At 42.0% G+C, this 21,865-nt stretch overlaps 1 protein-coding gene across 1 annotated transcript in view; it reads left to right on the forward strand.

Moving 5' to 3' along the window:
• LOC145401885 (kinesin-like protein KIF7) overlaps nt 1–21,865 on the forward strand; it is a 291,971-nt gene that overhangs the window by 259,207 nt on the left and 10,899 nt on the right. Inside the window, exons 25-26 of the mRNA XM_080273993.1 lie at nt 228–381; nt 15,789–15,929. Coding sequence (XP_080130119.1) covers nt 228–381; nt 15,789–15,929 — 295 coding nt within the window. The remainder of the gene's footprint in view (nt 1–227; nt 382–15,788; nt 15,930–21,865) is intronic.

Here is a 21,865-nt window from a genome sequence, read left to right on the forward strand (position 1 = left end):
CATGGCCTTCCTGAGGGACTCGGGGCTGTTTGGCCAGACTGCCTAGGGAACAACTACTACTACTACTACTACTACTATCTATGTTGAGAGTAATGCAAAAGTTTTATCAGTCCTTCACACTGCTGTACCATTTTTTTCACATGTCATGTTGATCATTCATTCATTTGCAGTGATGCACCATTTTTATCACACCTCTCTTGCATTCACCTAGGTTTCCCAAATTTCAGACTCAGTATGAGGAACAGTCACGCTATGTATCTGACCTGAAGGCAGCATATCAGCAGGCAAGCTTGGAGATGGAGCGGCGCATTACCTCACAGCAGCGTGACTACCAACACAAGATTGCGACGTTACTCAGACAGTTCAATGATGACTCCTCAGGTAGGAGGGTTTTGCTGTTTGGTGGGGAGGGGAGTGAGTTTTTTTCGTACATACTCTGTTGGTGACTCATCTGGTATTTGATATGGAGAAGAGTGTGTAATATAAATAGGGGAGAGTTTTTAGTCTGCAATTCTCACATTGTGTCATACTGATGACTTACAATGGAGTCTAATCTGCGGCAGTTAGAGACTGGTTTACGAAATCTGCACTTTACAAAGTTCAGAATCAATGGGAAGAAAAGGATATTTAGTCTGGATCCTCATGGAACCCCTCTACAGCATACTACCTACACCTAACTAGCCATACTCCCTGGTCAAGCGTGCAAACTTCTCTCCTTTCTCCATTCTACGAATAACATCCAAATGCTGCTGATAATTGAGAGGATCCTTCTTTTTGTACCCCAGCTGGGTCAAACTTGCCTTGGGGGGTTGGGGCCATTCATAACGGAGCCCAGGGAGAGGTAACCTTGACAAAAAAAGGGCCAAGTAGCGCTCAGAACTCACAGGGGAACACACGTAGTTGGCGGTTGGTGGGACAGGAGGTAAACAAAACATGGCGGCTGTAGTGTGCACACTTGTCACCAGGCTGTGATTGGCTGCTGGGTCTAGGTTGTCTGTGATTAGCTAGCAGCTGTGGAATACATCATGGGTGCCCAGATATTATAAATCTCCTCGGAAATGAGCCACTTTGGAACCTATGGACTGTGTTTCAAGTTTTTTCTGCAGGATAAAAATAATAGGGACTGGTTGGGCAAAGTACCGAGGATTACAAATCCGTGGCTTACAAATACGTGAATTAGGTGACTTCATTGTATTTGGTATTTGACATGAAGGAGAGTGTGCACTGAGGATAGAGAAGAATTTTTATTGTATGCCAACCTCATGTAATCTCACAGTGATGATCCTTTTGATGAGGAATACAGTGTGTCATGAGGAAGTGGGAAATTTTTTATTGTACAGTCTCTTTACTTAACCCGAGGAGTGCGACTTGCATCACTTGATGCCCAATGGGCAACTGTGATCCAGTGGGCAACTCTGAGTTATATCATGTGAGTCAGGCTCAGACATTCTATTTTTCAGGCTTTGCTGTGATGTTTGTAGGTGATTGATGAAAATGATTATATGGTGTCATCTGGAGCTTTTTCCAGCCACTCTCCCTACAAAACTACTCCTCCTCCCAGCTCATTTTGTTTTTCGATTTCGTTTTTGAAGGCTCCAACATGCTTGCATGTGTCAGCTTTGGTCACTTAATGACGGCTCTCCATGCTGCTGGATCTCTGGCAGCTTCCCTATTTAGTCCCTTAACACTGAGGACACACTCAATGACCTCGTCCCAGGTCTTTTTCGGTCTGCCTCTCACTACCCTGCCCCCAACATTAACACTTCTCACTTTCTGCACCCAGTTATCATCCCCTATCCTCTCCACATGCCCAAACCATCTCAGTCTACCTCTCTTCATCACAACACCAATACATTCCACCACATCCTACTTCTCAGTTCTACCATCTTAAACCTAGCCTCCCCAGGCCTTGCACTCAAGGATGCACTGCACATCCACCTAATCATTGTCATTTATATACATTTGAGCTCACGAATATCCTCTTCCCTTTATACCCAGGACTCACTACCTTATAGCATTACACTCCTAACACATGCCACATACAAAGATCTCTCAGCATGGAGGGAGAGCTCTCTCAATGTCAGGAGAGGCAACAGCTTCCCAAACTTCTTCCAACCACTCCTCACTCTAGCCACAGAGCTAGCTCCTGCCCCACCTCCAGCACATAACTTGTCTCCCTGATAGCAAAACTCTTCCACACACTTAAGAGACACATCAGCAAGTTCAATCCTTCCATGCCAGGCAATCTCCACCTGTTCTGCCTGACACACCACACACTTGAAATCTGCATTATCTCGCAGTCTACCTCTAATACCACCACATCTCTTAAGCACCCACTTATCACAAGCACTGCACAAGATGGAAATACTTCCCACACCCTTGTGACAAATTGCACATGGCCACTCTCCCTCTTCTTTGACAGTACCACCCCCAGCCCTAGATGCAATCACTTCTGTTTTATCTGCATTTACTCTTAAGTCTTTGTGCCTCTTACCATCTCTCCACTTCCCAAATCTTTCCACCACCTCCCATTCATTTTCTGCAATCAACACCAAATCATCAGCATACAACATCTCCCTCGGGAGTCCATTTCTGAAGTCACGTGAGAGGGCTTCAAGTACCATGATAAACAACAAGGGGCTCAACACTGACCCCTGATGCACACTAGCATTCATGGAAAACTCATCATTCAAATCTCCATTCACCCTTATCTTGGTGTGAGCACCCACATACATGGCCGTAATGACCCCAACCAGCCACTTCTCGACCCCAAGCTTTCTCATTGCACAGTTCACCACCTCTCTAAGGACTCTGTCAAAGGCCTTCTCCATATCAACTAAAACAAAGTCTATCTATCTATTGCCAGATGCCATAATCCCGTACAGGATGGCCATTTGACTCTGAGTTATTTGTTTTACAGGGAGGGGCACTAACCCTCCACCAACCCACTTGACACGTAGGGAGCACGTATGGTTTGGTTATATGGTTACCACCCAGCGTTGTAAATGGTTTCTTGGCTTACAGGAAACCATTTGGCTTGTCACTCAATGTAAAGCCACCTGTAACGGAAAGAAAAGCAATAAGTAGTGACAGAAAAGATGGGAGAAATAGGAAGAGAGGAGGGCAGGCACAGAAAAGGAATGATAAAGGCTAAGGAAGGAGTAGGCAGCACTACATCAAGTGAGTGGATGATGGTTGCCACCACCTACCACTAAAAACAAAGTACAGCTCCCTTTTCATTCATATATATTTTTTCTGAAGCTGTGAAACAATTAATATGGCATCAGTGGTCCCTTTGCCTGGCATGAATTCATAGTGCATCTCATCAGTATTCACTCATTCTCTAATCATACCTTCTAGGACTCTGCCCCAAGAAACCCGAGGCTAGGCAATTTGATCTTGACATTTAAGATGAAAGTGACCAGATTCACTCATCCCTGAGTGGTATTACATGAGCAGTAAACCCCAACCACCCCTTGGATATAAGCTTACACAGGCTCAGTTCGATTGGAGCCCCTTAATTACCCACTAAACCATCAGGTGCAATAATTTGGTTATATGGTTACCACCTAGCTTAGTAAATGGTTTCCTGGTGTACAGGAAACCATTTGGCTTGTCACTTAGTGCAGAGTCATCCATAGGCAGAAGGAAGAGGAAAGAATGAAAGAAAGAAAGACAGAAGAGGATGGAAGGAAGAGACAAAAGGGCAGAAACCCGAGAGCAGCACTACATCGAGTGAGTGCATGGTGAGCACCCTCACCTACCCACATTTACAGTTACTCTCTTCAGCCAGTCATCTGGGGCAACACACTCATATATAATTGTACTTATCAGGTCAGTGACTAACCTCACTCCTATATCTCCTGAGGCTTTCAACATTTCAGCAGTCAACTTAGACACATGTGCTGCCTTCCCCACCTGCATCCTGCATATTGCCCCGCCTACAGTTGCCGTGTCAATCAAAGGCCAAGGGCCAAACACTGGATCTGCTGGCTCCAAACCTTCCCTCTCCCACTAAAATTCCTCATTCAACAACTGGCTGTAATGCTTCCTCCATGTGTTTAATATCCCCACCATTCACCACTACCCTTCCTTCATCATTCTTCACACACTGCTCACCTGTGATATCCCTATTCTCCCTCTGCATCTGACTTGCCACCTTAAAAGTCATATTCTTCCATTCCACACAATTTAGGTTATCAGGGAAAAGTCTCTGTGACTCAGACTTCGTCCCCTAAACATCTTATCTAGCCCTACTCATGGCAGCAAAGTGTTCCGCTTTGTTACCACACTTCTTCCTCGGAAAAGCCTTCTTTTCTCTTTAACTGCAGCTTCTACACCCTCATCCCACCACCAAGTCCATTTATGCCTTTGTGAGTCTCATGTCCATCTGTATACTGAATCAGTAACTCTCAAGAGGTTGGTCTTGAGGGCTCTGTACTGTTCATTAACACTTCCATCTACTTCTCCCTGTTCAGCCACCATTCTCCTCATGTTGCAGTAGAAGGCATCACTTACTGCTTGGTTTTTCAACCTCCACATTTTCTTCCTAGGTGCATAGCTCCTCTTTTTCATCACCTGCTCCGTAAGCACCATGTCATGTATCAATAACTTGTGTTGCTGCACACGCCCTTTGCTCCCTATAACTTTAACATCCCTCACTAACCTCCTGTCAGCCCTCCTGACCAGGAAATAGTGTATCTGGCTGCTGTTTCCTCCAGACTCGTATGTAATCATCCTATGTTCTCTTTTCCTAAAATGTGTGTTGCACACAATCATGTTCATTGCCTCCCCAAACAGGAGTATCCTTTCCCCTTCCTGATTTCTTGTACCATATGCACATCCCCCATGTATTCCCCCATGTATTTGTATATTTTGATGCAGTCTCCTGAAATTTAAAGTCTCACACTGACTATACTAGAATAGATATCTACCCCCAGATGGCATATCTGTACTTTGGAATATGCTCTTCCATCTCATCCTGCTAAAAGCTCCCAGGTTTGAAGTAAAGAATATTGTATTCATTTGTCATGGAGCAAAAACTCAGGAACATAAGAACATAATGGCATTATGACAACAGTGGGAAATACTGACTTTATATTAGATGTACCCCTAGGTTTTTTAACTTTTTTTTTTCCTTTATCATGGGCATAATTGTTGTTTTTAAGGACAGCGTGGTGGACTGAAGAGGTGAGACAGGCTGTGGCACAAAAGAAGAAAGCATACCATGAATGGATGAGAAATAGGGACGTGGAAGAAGTTAAGAGGCGGAAGAGAGAGATATATGTAGAAAGAAAGAGAGAGGTGAAAAGATTAGTAAGAGAGAGTAAGAAGAGAGTGAATGAGGAATTTGGAAGGAATTTGAGTGTAAAGTGGAGGGACTGTAAGAAAATGTTCTGGAAAGAGGTGAAGAGAGTAAGACAGGGTGGAAGTGAGGTTAGCAGGGGAGTGAAAGATAAAAATGGTAGGTTTACTAGTGGAGAAGGGAGAAAAAGTGAGCAGATGGAGAGAACACTTTAAGGAATTGTTGAACATACAGGATGGAAGTAATGCGAGCATAAGTGGCTGGGGAATGGCTGGAAGAAGGAGGGAGGTGAGAAGACAGGAAGAAATCAGTAGGATAGAAGTTGTGGAAGCAATGAAGAAAGTTAAATTGGGGAAAGCCCCAGGAATTGATGGAGTATGTGGTGAAATGCTGAAGCATGGGGGAGAGATAGTAGTAGAATGGATGTGGAAGATGTGCAGATTGGCCTGAGAGGAAGATAGAGTCCCGGAGGATTGGAAGTCAGGATTATTATTCCCTTGTACAAAGGAAAAGGGGAAAAAGAAGTGTGTGGTAATCATAGGGGCATATGTATTCTTAGTATAATAGGAAAAGTGTATGGTAGGATACTTATTGACAGAGTTAGAGAAAGAACAGAGAAATTAGTTGGAGAAGAACAGGGAGGCTTTAGGAAGGGAAGAGGTTGTGTAGATCAGATATTCTTTCTTAGATCTTTAGTGGAAAAGTTTCTAGAGAAGGGAAAGAAGTTGTATGCGGCTTTCATGGATTTGGAGAAAGCATATGACAGGGTGGATAGACAAGGATTGTGGAAAGTGTTAAGAATATATGGAGTAGATGGGAAGTTGTTGAATACTGTGAAGTGTATGTATGATGGTGCTAAGGCTGCAGTGCGTGTGGATGGTGAACTAAGTGAAATTTTCTATTTGAAGGTTGGGTTGAAACAGGGATGTGTCTTGTCTCCATGGTTGTTCAATCTGTACATGGATGGGGTAATAAAAGAGGTACAAGGTAGGGTAGTGGATGTTGGAGTGGCTCTGGTGAGAGAGGATAGTGTTTGGAAACTCCCTGTACTGTTGTTTGCAGATGATACTGTGTTGTTGAGTGAAGACGAAGGGGAGCTGCAAGGCTTGGTGGATGAGTTTGGGAGAGTGTGTAAGAAACGGAATCTAAAGGTGAATGTAGGGAAGAGTAAAGTGATGGTCTTTGAGAGAGGTGAAGTCAATGAATGTACAGCGAGGTTGGATGGTGAGGAATTGGAAAATATGAGTACGTTTAAGTACTTGGGTAGTGTGATGAGTAAGGATGGAGGTTTGGAGGGTGAAGTGCTTGAAAGGGTACAGCAGGGAAGAAAGGTTGCTGGTTCTTTGAAAGCCGTGATAAGAAACAGGGAAGTGAGCATGGAAGTGAAAAAGTTACTACATGACAGTATTGTGATACCAACTCTAATGTATGGAAGTGAAGCTTAGACGTTGTTGGAAGGACACAAGTCAAGAGTGAGAGCAGTGGAAATGAGTTATTTAAGAGGAGCCTGTGGAGTCACATGGAGAGACAGGCTGACGAATGAGGATATAAAGGAGCGTTGTGATGTGGATGTGGATGTGATAGGAAGCGTTATGAGGAACACACTGAGGTGGTTTGGCCATGTGGAGAGGATGGAGGGTGAGAGACTGACGAAGAGAGTGTATGTAAGTGAGGTGGAGGGAGGAGGAGGCCGAGGATGAGATGGAGAGATGGGGTGGAGAGGTATATGAGAGAGGGGGGTGTGAGTTGGGAGCAGGGCAGTGAAATGGCGGGGGACAGGGCGACGTGGAGGCAATTTGTTTGTGGCCACCCCAAACGGGATTGAGGCGTCTGGCAATAGATAGATAGAACTGATATTTTTTGCACACCATGGGATGGTTGGGAAATCCTAATCGCTGTACAGGTTAATGGTTGATTGATGCTGTGTCAGGTACTCAGTGTTGTGGAGTGTGTGTGATGAACAGAAGAGTTGAGATTTTTTTTTACCTTATAAAACTCCTCACTCAATATTTCAGTGGTTACTTGTGTGGTCTTTGATACAGAGGATAGTGAGTAGTGAGGACTTGAGAGTTTTATTGTTCAGACAATTTTATTTACATTAAGTCCTCATTTTTGTCACCCTTTTAATATTCACTTTTTTATATTACCTTTTCACTACAGTGTTTGATGGGGACACTTACCATCCACTCACTTAATGTAGTGCTGCTCTCTGGTTCCTGCCCTTTCCTCTCTTCTTTCCTTCTTTCCATCCTTCCTCTTCTCTCTCTCTCTTTCCTTCATTCTTTCATCATCTTTCTTTCTATGGGTGACTTTACACTGAGTGACAAGCCAAATGGTTTCCTGTTTGCCAGAAAACCATTTACTATGCTGGGTGGCAACCATATAACCAAATAATGGCGCCTGGTGGTTTAGAGGGCAATTAAGCCACTCCAATCAGATTGAGCTGGTGCAGGTTTATATCCGAGGGGTGGTTGGGGTTTATTGCTCACGTAATGCTACTCAGGGATGAGAGAGGTCGGTCCCTCTCATCTTAAATGTCAAGACCAACTTGCCTTGCCCCGGGCTCCTATGCTTCTCATGGGGCAACACTGGAATAGATGATGAATGAATGAATGAATGAACTTCTTAGTAGAAAAAAGTATATATATATATATATATTTGCTATAGTTCCTTTATTACCTGTAAAGCTGATTTGCCATTTCCCAGAATTTACTGCACTAAATGTTCAGGAAAGGTTGTGACTTTTGGAATACATTGCAGGCTTATAATGAGGACTCTCTGTCATGCCTAAGGATCACATTCTTATTAATATAAGAGGCTTCTAAGCACCTTAAAAATGATGAAACCATTTTTGCTATCTTTATGCCCCCATGCAATTTTCCTCAGTATGATGATAACTTTTTAACTTACTGATATCACCAGATAAATTTTTCATATGGTTTGATGAGACCTCACATTGTGAAGAGGGTTAATAGCTTCTTTTATGCTGTTTTAGTTGTATAATTCTTATCAATTCATCCATAAATTGATAGTAATTATTACACCATGAGGAGTGTAGAGGCTGAGACTACGTTGCTCAATCCAGACATTTAAGATGAGAGTGGCCAGCTGTTCCTTCCAGAGCAGCATTATTTGAGAAGTAAACCATAGTGTCATCATAGTTTACATAGGTAATTTGTAGAAATAAAACCAGTAAGCAAGGGATATAAGGCAGCCTCCTAAGCCCGTAAGGATACAGCCTCAGGATGTATGTAGGCAAGATACTTCACCTTAAAATCCTTCACTATGAGAAATCTCTCCTAAGTGTCACCAGGTTGAACAGAAAAAGCTTTAGATGGAGAGTAGTTCTGAGAGCATACTTTGGAGTCTTTTTCTTTTCTTCTGTAGTTAACCCCTTAATGGCTTAGGGTTCAGAAATCTGAGGGCTCCCCAGGCCAACCCCAGGACCAATTTTTCAAAATTCTAAAATTGATTTCTTTTTCTTACATATGGTTTGTGGTAGGTGGGGGCACTCACCATCCACTCACCCAATGTATTGCTGCTTTGGGTGCCTGCCCTTTCCTTTCTTCCTTCTTTCGTCTTCTGTCTTTCTTTCCTTCATTCTTTCCTCTTCCTTGTGCCCATAGGTGACTTTACACTTCCTCTTCCATCTTTCCTTCCTTCATTCTTCCCTCTTCCTTCTGCCTATGGATGACTTTACATTGAATTACAAGCCAAATGGTTTCTTGTACACCAGGAAACCATGTACAGTACTACACTGGGTGGTAACCATATAACCAAATTAAGTGAGTCCTCGATATACGAAAGGGATAGGGACCAAAAAAAACTTTCGTAATGCGAAATTTTGTACGTTGGAACAATTTTCCCCGTTGAAATATACATAGAAAGGGGGGGATGCATTCCAGGACCCCATTGGACCCCCCACTTAAACTTTACCCCTCCTATTTTGAAGTATGCAATACATGTATACAGTACTGTACTGTTGTACAGACATTAAAAAATAAAACATACAACTAATTACTGTAGTATTAGTACTGTAGTATTAGACGGTGCAAGGCCTAAAGCTAGCCCAATCTCCGAGACTCCCTGCCCCTCCTCGTGGCTTCTTATTATTTCTAATTTCCTCTCAAGAATGAGAGTACGATGTTGTTTCTTCCTTGCAGCTGGTTCCCCAGATGCTGGAGATGATGCAGGGCGCCCGGGAGGCATATACCATGCCTTCCAAGCGAAAAGGTGAAGAACAGCGAAAAACAACGTAACGTACAGCGAAGCTGAGAGGAGAGGACAGACATGACTCGACTGAGAAGTGCGCGAAAATGTGTTTACCAGAGAGGGTTAGTTTGTTTTCTCGCCACAAACGTGTGCGGCGCTGTGCAGCACGCCCATTTTGAATTTTTCGTATTTCCTCTTCTATTGCTTTTCGTACTCTTCGTATTGTGGAATTAGCCCTACGTTCATCGCTTTTGTACCATCGAAAATTCATACATCGAGTTTTCGTATACTGAGGACTCACTGTAATTACGGCTCTCCAATCCGATTGAGCTGGTGCAGGTTTTATCCAAGCGGTGGTTGGGGCTTATTGCCCAAGCAATACCATTCAGTGATGAGTGAGACTGGTTACTTTCATCTTAAATACCAGGACCAACTTGCCTAGCCCTAGGCTCTTTTGCTCCTCGTGGGGCAGCATACGATTGGATGATGAGTGAACGAATAAATGTAGAGAGAATCATTTAGTGCACCTGGCTGTGTGTTTTTTTTTAGTTTCCTACTCCCATCCTGTGATTTGCTATGATTTGCAGAAGATATGAAATGCACTGCACATGTGGTATTAACCTGTGGGCCACGGCAAGGGATTGTGCAGACATCCCCCGTGGTGTGGCAAAATGGCAATTTTGGTCACTCTTACAGATTTCTGTGAAATGTATCTCAGTGACTAAGAAATTGCATCATGCACCTACCCACAGAATTTTTGTTAGTGAAATTGGCATAGTTTTGGAGAAATAATTGTTAAAAATTGCATTTCTGGCAGGAACATGAAAATTATGCTTTGAGAGAGAAAGAGAGAGAGAGAGAGAGTAATGCGTATTGGGGCAGACGAGACAGGCTGTAAACAGGCTTTTACCAGTCTCCCTGCTTGCCAGAAAGGTTGCCAGCTTGCCCCACACACTGCAATACGAGCTTAGGGCACTACTTTTACACCAATTATTTTCCCCCCTGACCACTACCTGGTGGAGGGAAAGTTAAGAGTAGGTAAGAGATTGGTGAGAGCTAGGAGGGTTAGGTGTGGCAGGGAGGTTTTGAAAGTGAGTGAGTTGGCAGTGTGGAGGAGGAATGGCAGTTGTTCAAGAGTGCTGTGGTGGGGCTTGCAGAAGAGGTGTGTGTTGTAAGACGTGTGGGTGGTGGTGTAAGAAAAGAAAGTGAATGTTGGTGCGAGGAAGTAAGTATGGCTGTGGCTGAGAAGAGATGTGCGTATGAAGTGTAGCTGCAGAGAAAGGATGAGGTGTCATATGAGAGGTATAAGGAAAAGAGAAATAAGGCGAAAAGGGCTGTGCGTGATGCTAAAGTGGCAGCAGATGAGAAGTGGGGTAGGCGGCTGACTGAGAATTTTCAACAGAATAAAAAAATGTTTTGGAAGGAGGTGAAAAGGGTGCGAAAGGGAGAGTCTGGGAAGGAAGAATGAGTAAAAGCAGAGGATGGAAGGATGTTAATTGAGATGGATGCAGCAAGGAAGAGATGGGCAGAGTATTTTGAAAGATTGTTAAATGTAGAGGAGGAAAGGGTGGCTGAGATTGTGGGGGATGGAAGGGTGCAAGGAATAAATGTGTTGGGCAAGTTGAATGATTCTTTGATCACGAAGGAGGAAGTGGAGGAGGCGGTAAAGGAGATGAAAACAGGGAAAGCTTCAGGTATGGATGGGTGTGCTGTGGAATGCCTGAAGGATGGTGGAGTGACTATTGTTGACTGGTTAGTAAGATTGTTGAATGTGTGCTTTGTGAAAGGTATGGTGCCAATTGACTGGGCAAGTGCTTGTGTGGTCCCGTTGTATAAAGGCAAGGGTGATAAGTATGAATGTACTAGCTTTAGGGGTATAAGTCTGTTGAGTGTTGTAGGTAAGGTGTATGGTAGAATGTTAATTAAGAGAATTAGAGAGGGTACAGAGGGAGTGATTGGTGATGAGCAGTGTGGCTTTAGGAGAGGGAGAGGATGCGTGGATCAGGTGTTTGCTGTGAGACAAGTGTGTGAAAAGTATTTAGCGAAAGGCAAGGATGTGTTTTGGGCATTCATGGATTTAGAGAAAGTGTATGATAGAATTGATAGGGAGGCTTTGTGGACAGTTTTAAGATTGTATGGACTTAATGGTAGGTTACTAAAAGAGATGAAAAGTTTTTATGTAAATAGTAGAGCGTGTGCAAGAGTGGGAAATGCTGTGAGTGATTGGTTTGCCGTGAGAGTGGGGCTGCGACAGGGATGTGTGATGTCGCCTTGGTTGTTTAATATTTATATGGATGGTGTTGTAAGGGAATGAATGCATGAGTTTTAGGTGGAGGTCTGAATGTGGTGAATGTTGATGGTAGAGAGTGGAATTTGAAGCAGCTGCTGTTTGCAGATGATACTGCACTGGTGGCTGATTCAGAGAAGAGATTGAGACAGTTGGTAAAGGAGTTTGGAAGGGTGTATGAAAGGAGGAAATTGAAAGTAAATGAGAATAAGAGTAGTGTGATGAAGTGTATGAGGTTGGTAGATGGTAGGGGGATGAATATAGTTTTGAATGGTGAGTTGCTTGAAGAGGTAGAGTGTTTTAACCCCTTAACCGCGGGGCGTCACTTTCGTGACGCTTGGGAGCAAGGGATCATACCGCGGGGCGTCGCTTTTGTGATTCTGTGTTATTTTGAATTCACCCGGGCTTCCAAGTGGGGGCTTGTATCATCTATCAGTACTGCCGATGTCCAACACTAGTCAGCACTCCTAATCTCATCTGTACTCCCATCCATTGTTGACAATTTAGCCATTTCTCCCCGTTCTTGACTCCCCTCCCTACCCCCCCTCCATTACCCTATCCTCTCGCCTGCCCGGCCATGCTACGCTAAGTAAATCTTCCCTGGAATTTTTCACTGATTTCATCCATTGAAATAAGCCCTATGTCGTATTCTTATACCAAATAATATATACAAGAAAGAAATAAGGTAAGTGAGAGTGCCATACACCTGGAATTGGCTAATTATCACCTGACAACACCTCACGTGCACTCGTTCGCTAATTTTCGCTGTTTTTTCCCCTTGAAATATGCCGTATAATCTATTTTCGTAATAAATATACATGTAAGGAGGGAAGGGAGAAGCCTAAGTGATATTTACATTCACCTGGAACTACCTAATTTATAATGTATTGTCTAGATTTCCTGCCAATCATATCAGTGCTACACAAAGCTGTTTCAAGATTTAACATTGGTAGCTCTGATTATATATCTCCTAAGTAGGCCTCTAATCTATTTTCGTAATAAATATACATGTAAGGAGGGAAGGGAGAAGCCTAAGTGATATTTACATTCACCTGGAACTACCAAATTTATAATGTATTGTCTAGATTTCCTGCCAATCATATCAGTGCTAAACTTAGCTGTTTCAAGAGCTACGTTGGTAGTGCTGAATAACCCTCAAGTAGGCCTCAACCCGAGCCGGCCCTCCTAGCAGTTCTCTCTCAGATTCCGAAGAGGAGGTACGGCTCATCCTCTTGCTGACTTCAGGGCCTTTTTTCACCCCCATGCAAGGGCCCTGTGACCTTTACCCCCTACTAAACCTCGTGTGGAAAGAGGTAAAGGGCTGACAATTGATAAAAGAGTGACTATGATCTTTCTATTGAGTAAAACAGTGCAAATGGAATTGTAAATAATGTGTAAATAATGTGTAAACAGCAAGTGAAAGTAATGAATGTAATTATACGTGAACAATGGAAAATAGTTTTATAAGTTACTTTAAGTGACAGTGCATAGCACAGTGTAAATAAAATAGAAATGTAAATAACGTAAATAAAATAGAGAACGTAAATAGAAATGTAAATGAGTAGTATTATAAGAATACGAGTATATACCCTAGGAGTAATGAAAGTGAAAGTTTCACTATAGCATGTCTGAATACTATGAGTTATGAGATTGAAGATGAAAGTGACATTCACTCTCAATGCCAGTATACAGGACGAGAAAGTGAATGCTACGTATTTTACTGAAAGAAATTGAATCCCTACAGTGGCAATAAACTAATACTACTGAAGGAAACTTATGGATAAAGACTGTAGATATATATAAGTGTTATGTAGTTATAGAAATATAAAGTGTGAGGGGTTTTATGAATAATAAATGACAGAGTACCAAGAGCGAACTAGCGGAAGTGCGGCGGTCAGACGCGCTCATAATTTTCATTGCTTTCACAGTGATTTTTTTTTGGAGTATGGATCCCAAACTACTTGAAAATCATAGAGTAGTATTTATAGTGTTTATATCTGGCTGTGGTAATCATATTACGGGTTGTCGGGAACTGTAAAGTGGAGACTTCGTTACCCAACTTCAGAGGTCTCCACAAGTCCTACGGTAACTGACGAAGGCTCAACAAACATTCTAGGAGAAAGCTGAAGGTATGTGCCATAAGCATATATAATTTTAATATTCTAGGACTAATAACTGATTTTTGGCAAATATTTTTTGAGAGTCTGTCGGAGCCCGAATAACCCCGCGGCACACGCAAAACATCGGTAAACATGCCCGCGGTGTAGGGGTTAAATATTAGGGTCACATGTTGCTATGGATGGAAGAATAGATGCAGAAGTGAAGTTTAGAATGAATTAAGTAGGAAAGGTGCTGGGAGGAATGATAAAAGTGTTTAGATGTCGTTCGCTTAGAATGGATGTAAAGGCTGTATGAGGGTGTGGTGCTGACTGCATTATATGGGGCTGAAACATGGAATATGGGTGTAGTAGAGAGGAAGAGTTTGAATGTAATGGAGATGAGATGTCTGAGGAGTATGTGTGGAGTGACACGTATGGATCGAGTGCGAAATGGTGAAGTGCGAAGGAGAACTGGAGTTGTTCAGGAGATGGCTGATAGAGTTGAGCAGAGGGTGTTGCGATGGTTTGGGCATATGCAGAGAATGGATAATGAGTGATTGGTGAAAAAGATAACTAGGTCTGATGTGAGAGGTGTAAGGCTGAGAGGGAGACCACGAATAGGATGGATGGACAGTGTGAAGAGAGCGCTGGATGCGAGAGGGATGTCTGTTTAGCAAGGAAGAGTGGCTGTGTGTGACAGAAATAAATGGAGAGAAATTGTGAATGAATAAATGATGACCCAGCCCTGAGGGGATATTCTGCCACATTTGGTCTGATCAGCTAATCAGGTCAGGTGCGGTTAAGGGGATGGGTCGATTATGATGTGGCAGGGGTAAACCATCTCTGCTGTCGAGCCCTGCTGTAGATGTCACTGATTGCACTGCGCAGTTGCCCCTTGTGCGGTGTGGTGCAGTGAGGATCTGTCCCTTCTCCTCTCTGGGGCTAAGATGCGAATGAATGTGTTTGAATGGATGAGTAAATGGGGAGTGTGTCATCCTGTCACGGCTACCTCCCTTTCCATGGGGGAAGCAGCCTAGGTATATAGATAGATAAACTTCTGTACCATTACCTCCTGTGACCATACATTTGATTTATGTTATTGTAAACAATTCTGACCCATGACTTCCTTTTCTGGGGTGACAGTATTGTGGAAAATGCTTTACGAAGTGGGCACTCTTGGGTCATTGTTGCTGGTGCAACTTAGCAACTGGGCTCAAGATGGGGGGTGGGAATAAGAGCTACCAGTTACCCTAATGCCCCATAAATTTTGTGTCATGCTGATCCTTCTAGAACCTTTCTGGTGCTTTGTTGAAAATCACACTCGTAAGAGGTATGTCACAGCTTTACGAGACACCCCCATATGAGGTATGTCGCAGTCCATGGGTTAACATGTAAACATGTTTATAAAAACATCCGAGAAAAAGTGGCCACCTGAGTTCCTGGGATGGTAAGAGTAGGGTTGGATAAACATGCCAGTGACATTCATTCTCCTTCCATTATTGTTCGCAGTTTTATAGCACAAGCTAATTCGATGTCACTGGCATGTTCATGGTTAAGCGTTGCTTGACGCCGGCAGCCATTTAGGGATTAATACAGAAAAAGGGAATCAGAGCATGAAAGGTCTCAAAGGGTATCCTTTCCAAAGAGAAGCAGAAAATTAAAAGGAAATGTATTCATTTCAGGATGACAGGACACAGTGTATTTGAAATACTACATAACAGAGACAAGGAGAAAAACAGATGAAGAGGGACTTCTTGAATTGACCTGTTGTGTACTTGTATTGAGGGATTGAGTATACTGGTTAATAATGATAATGAGGATGTTTATTGTTGGTGGAAGCTAAATACTCAAAACATTTTAAATTATATAAATACTTAATCACCAGGGTCAGGTCCACATGAGTTCCGAGTCCAGGAGTTAGAGAGGCAGCTGGTATACTACAAAAAGCTGAGTCGAGACCTCAAGTGTCGGCTGCGGCAATGTGATGATGATGCTCCTCCACCCAGGGCTAGGGATGCACTCCCGGGTAGGTTTGCTAGTTGTAGTATACAGGATTTGAGCTAAGCTTGTGTTGTCCATTCTTCCTGACATTTTTACTCCTCATCCTGCTCTTGGGTGGGAAAGGAGGCCCGGATGATGATGATGATGATCTGATCTACTCTTAAACACAGATGTTCCTGGTAGAAATCATCCTGTTTTCTACCTTTATCCCTTTTCTTAACTCCTTCCATATTCACTTTACTGACGATGGTGCTAATCTTCTGGTATTACTTAAAAAAGATTCTACTTACAAGTATGCCTCACCCTGCTACTGGCCTGGTGATAAACAACACAGCTGATGATGAGTTGATCAGCACATTCTTGCACTAATTAGAGTGTATTCTGTTATTTGGACAACACTTTTGCTTATACTTGCTCTACTGTATTAGAACACCATTTAGTTTAACCTAGTACAGAGCTTGACTCATATGAAGATATTACTTAAGTGTGGCCAGTTGTGGCCAAGGGTGGCCAGTGCGGAGCGAGGAGACAGACGTGTTGACTCTGATGCTGTGTGTGTGTGTGTGTGTGTGTGTTTACCTATTTGTATTTACCTGTTTGTAGTATACAGGAATTGAGCAATGCTCGTGTTGTCCTGTCTCCATATCCACATTTATCTAGTCTACCTTTACACACATGAATGTTTTTCTTCTGCACCACCTTTTCGTATAAGTCGTTCCAAATACTTATGTAATTACCCAATATATCTATTTTGTGATAAACACAGAATGTGCTATGCTCGTGGGTTCCCGTCGCTGTTTCTCAGTGAGTCAAATTTAGCTTTAAGCTCGTTTAAGTTTTTAGACTGGACGATCTCTTTGTCCAGGCTATTCCATAAGTCTATACTTCTGTAAGGAAAGCTATATTTCTTGATATCCTTCAAGCAGCTTGACTTTTTCAATTTCATTCCGTGTCCTCTTGTTGCGCTCTTATCCCATAAAAACATCCTCTTGGTCAATTTTATCTACTCCCACCATGGTCCTGAACACTGCAATCATGTCTCCCCTCTTTCTCCTTTCCTCTAAGGAAGGCAAATCTAGCTTTTCCAGCCTCTCTCTGTATGACAGATCTGCCAGACTGGGGACCATCTTGGTTGCTGTTCTTTGTATTCTCTCAATCTTGTTTATATCTTTCTTTTTGTGTGGGGACCACACTACCGCTGCATATTTTATCCTGGGGCGGATCATGGCCACTATCAATTTTTTCATCATCTCCTCATCCATATAATGAAATGCTACTTTTATGTTAGTCAGGAGTTTATAAGTCTCTCCAACTATCTTATTAATGTGCTTTTCAGGTGACAAACTATCTTGGACCAGCACTCCCAAATCTTTCTTTTCTCTCATTTTTGTAATTAATTCATTACCCAACAAATAATTCAGTGATGGCCTCCTGGTACTTTTACCCATTTCCAATATTTTACATTTCTTTACATTAAATTTCATTTCCCACGTCTGACTCCAATCATGTATCCTATCCAGATCCTCCTGCAGCATTTTACAGTCCTCCTCTTCCTCTACCTTCTTCAAGATCTTTACACCATCAGCAAACAGACTTGCATAACTGTTCACTTCATCTACCATATCATTTACGTAAATCAGGAACATTACTGGCGCCAACACCGAGCCTTGAGGGACTCCACTTGTTACTTCCTTCCATCCAGACATCATATCCTTTATTACTGTCCTCATTTGTCTGTCTCTCAAAAAGTCTCTCATCCATTCCAGGAGTTTTCCCTTCAGTCCCCTATATATTCTAGTTTCCACATTAGTCTCTTATGAGGTACCTTGTCAAAGGCCTTCTCTAAGTCTAAGTACACACAATCCACCCAACCATCTCTCTCCAGTACCACGTCAATCGCTCTTGAGTAAAAGCTCAAGAAGTTAGAAACACATGACCTTCCACTTCTGAATCCAAACTGACATTCAGCCAAAATATTCATCTCTTCTAGATATTTTATCCATCTGTCTTTCAGGATTCTTTCGCATAATTTTGCGACCATGCTGGTTAGGGACACTGGTCTATAATTCAGGGGTTCTTCCCTGTTTCCTGCCTTATAAATTGATACCACATTTGCCCTCTTCCATTCTGGTGGCTATTTCCCCTCTTCTAGAGAACACACGATTAAACTGTGAATTTTATCCGCCAGTTGTTCTCTGCATTCCTTCAGTACCCAATTAGAAATTCCATCAGGTCCTGGGGCTTTCCTTACATCTTGAGTTTCCAGTAATTTATACACTCCCTGTACCTCAACTTTTATATCTTTTATCACCGGTACATTTCTAATCACTCCCTCCCTTTCCACAAACTCATTTTCATTAGTGAAAACCGATTGGAAACATTTGTTCATTATTTCAGCTTGCATTGCTGCATCTTTATAGACCTCTCCTTTTACTTTCAGTTTGGTGATTCCTTCCCTTTGTTTCAGTTTGCCATTAACAAATATATAAAACAGTTTGGGTTCATCCCTGCATTTGTCTATTATACCCTTTTCAAAATTCCTTTCTTCTTCTCTACATATTCTTGTGTATTCATTTCTAGTTGTTTTATATTCTTCCTTTGTTCTGTTGTTACCTCTCTTTCTCCAGTTGTTCCACGCCTTATCTCTCTCATTTTTTGCTGTCATACACCTTTTATTAAACCACTCCTTTTTCCTGTTTTCTTTCTCTCTTACTCTTGGTACAAATTTTTCCACTCCCAAGTTATAAAGGTCTAGAAAGATATCCCACTTCCTTTGTATCTCTCTCGTTTCTCTGAATTTTCTCCAATCCGCATTTTCAAAAAAGTTTCTCAGTTGTGTAAAATTTGCTTTCCCAAAGTTGTATCTTTCCTGTCTATGAAGCTCGTCTCTTGGCTCGACGTTCCCTATTATCATCTGGAACTCAGTGACCACATGATCACTTTTTCCTATAGGACAGAAACATTTCAATGATTCTGTTACATTGGGTTCTTTAGTAAACAGTAAATCTATCCTTGCTGCTGTGTCCTCACCTCGGAACCGTGTCTTTTCTTTGACCCATTGCGTCATCACATTATTCATTATTATATTTAATAACATAGTGCCCCATGAATCCTCGCTGCCTCCTGAGTCCCAGTCCTCCCAGTTCACCTCTTTACAGTTAAAGTCACCCACCAAAATTATATTGTTGTTTTTCTCAATTATGTTTTGCAAATAGCTAGCCATATCTGACAACATCTCCTGGTATTCATCATCATTCCATGCTCTCGTCTTAGGGGGAACATACACTACCACCATATTTATCTTGACATTCTCTCCAGTTTCTAATTTCATGTATATCACTTCAGCCCTGCCTTCTCCCATTTCCACGGTATCTACATTTATGTTGTTCTTCACTGCCATCATCACTCCTCCTCCAGTTTATTCTCTTCTGTCTCTTCTCCACAGTTTGTATTTACCATCTCCCAAATGAACATCAATATCTTCTCTTAATTTGGTCTCTACAAGGCACATGACATCAGGTTCATGTTTTTTCAAGAAATCGTTAATTTCAAGCCTTGCCGATATTAAGCCATCAACATTAGTATATATCACCTTCAAATTGTTTTTGATGTTTTTTATACCCTCTTCTCTCCTTCTCTCCGTCAGTACCACTTCCTGAATTTCTGATCTTTTATAGCCATCCCCCTTAGTTTCCTTCGCTTCTATTTCCTTACATACCACTTCCTTACTTTCATATCAATCACTCTCCAAAAAAAAGTATTTCATTCTTCCTCTGTCCTCTTATCATTTTTTTCTTTTACTTGTTCTTTCAATGATTTTAAAACTTCTCTTTCTTCTTCATTCAAATCTTTTCTTATTATAATATTTTCCATCCCAGCCTCTGCTTAATTTCCAGGTCACTTTAAGTATATCATTTACTACACTTTCTGATGTAAACTTGACTCTCATTGGTCTTGTTTCCCCTTTCTTATAAGGCCCTGTTCTCCGTACTTCCTCAATTTCTTTTACCCACTTGTCTCCTTCGGGGTCAATCTTGCATAATATTCCTTTCAGCAGGTTCGTGTCTCTCTCGAGTCTCACGAACCTAACCTTTTCTTCCTCTTTCCTGTTTCCAAATATTACCATGCATCTGTTCCATTCCACAGTTTCTCTTGCTATTTTCTCTTTTTTCTTCAGTATTTTCACTACATTTTCTTCCTTTTTTTTTTTTTTGTTCATTTCCCTTTCTTCCTGGATGATTTCTCTTAAGCTGATCACTTCTTTTTGTTCTTCTTCTACGTGTGCCCACTTTGCCTTATGCTCTTCTAATACACTACTCACCTTCTCTGTTTTATTAGTACTCTCTTCTAGTTTTCTCCTCAATTTGATATTTTCACACTTCAAATTTCTGATCTCCTCATTCGCTGTGTCATTGGACTGGATCAGACTCTGTATAGTAATCTCCCTGTTCTCAGACACATCCTTTAACACTAGATGTGTGTGTGTGTGTGTGTGTGTATTTACCTAGTTGTGATATACAGGAAATGAGCTACACTCATGGGTTCCCGTCTCTGTTTCTCAATAAGTCAGATTTTGCTTTAAACTCGTTTAAGTTTTTAGACTGGACGATCTCTTTGTCCAGGTTACTCCACAGGTCTATGCATCTATAAGGTAATCTGTATTTCTTGATATCCTTCAAGCAGCTTGGCTTCTTCAGTTTCATTCCGTGTCCTCTGGTTACTCTCTTATCCCATAAAAACAGATCTTCTGTCAATTTTATCTACTCCCATCATAGTCCTGATCACTGCAATCATGTCGCCCCTCTCTCTCCTTTCCTCTAAGGTACCCAATTCCAGCTTTTCCAGCCTCTCTCTGTACGACATCTGCCAGACTGGGTACCATCTTCGTTGCTGTTCTTTGTATTCTTTCAGTCTTGTTTATATCTTTCTTTTTGTGTTGGGACCACAGTACTGCTGCATATTCTAACCTGGGGCAGATCATGGCCACTATTAATTTTTTCAATGTCTCCTCATCCATGTAATGTAATGCTACTCTTATATTAGTCAGGAGTTTATACGTCTCTCTAACTATCTTGTTAATATGTTTTTTAGGAGACAAACTATCCTGGACCAGCACTCCCAAATCTTTCTCTTCTCTCGGTTTTGTGATAGGTTCATTACCCATCAAATAATTCAGTGATGGCCTCTTGGTACTTTTACCTATTTCCAATATTTTACATTTCTTTGCATTGAATTTCATTTCCCACTTTTGGCTTCAATCATGTATCCTGTCCAGATCCTCCTGCAACATTTTACAGTCCTCCTCTGCCTCTACCTTCCTCAGGATCTTTGCATCATCAGCAAACAGACTTACATAACTGTTTACTCCCTGTACCATATCATTAACGTAAATCAGGAACATTACTGGCGCCAACACAGACCCCAGTGGGACTCCACTTGCTACTTCTCTCCATCCAGACATCCTGTCCTTTATTACTGTCCGCATTTGTCTGTCCCTCAGAAAGTCTCTCATCCATTCCAGGAGATTTCCCTTCAGTCCTCCTGTATGCTTTAGTTTCCACAAGTCTCTTATGGGGTACCTTGTCGAAGACCTTATCCAAATCTAAATACACACAATCCACCCAATCATCTCTCTCCTGTAGCACGTCAATTGCCCTTGAGTAAAAGCTCAACAAGTTGGAAACACATGACCTTCCACTTCTGAATCTAAACTGACTCAGCCAAAATATTCTTCTTTTCCAGATATTTCATCCATCTATCTTTCAGGATTCTCTTGCACAATTTTGCAGCCATTCTGGTTAGGGACACTGGTCTATAATTCAGGGGTTCTTCCCTGTTTCCTCCCTCATAAATTGGTACCACATTTGCCCTTTTCCATTCTTGAGGCACTTTCTCCTCTTCCAGAGAATACACAATTAAACTGTGAATCTTATCCGCCAGTTGTTCTCTGCATTCCTTCAG

This window comes from Coenobita brevimanus, chromosome 57, assembly GCF_032717465.1.
Source record: "Coenobita brevimanus isolate Jiangsu-jjx chromosome 57, ASM3271746v2, whole genome shotgun sequence".
In the NCBI taxonomy this organism is placed as follows: domain Eukaryota; kingdom Metazoa; phylum Arthropoda; class Malacostraca; order Decapoda; family Coenobitidae; genus Coenobita; species Coenobita brevimanus.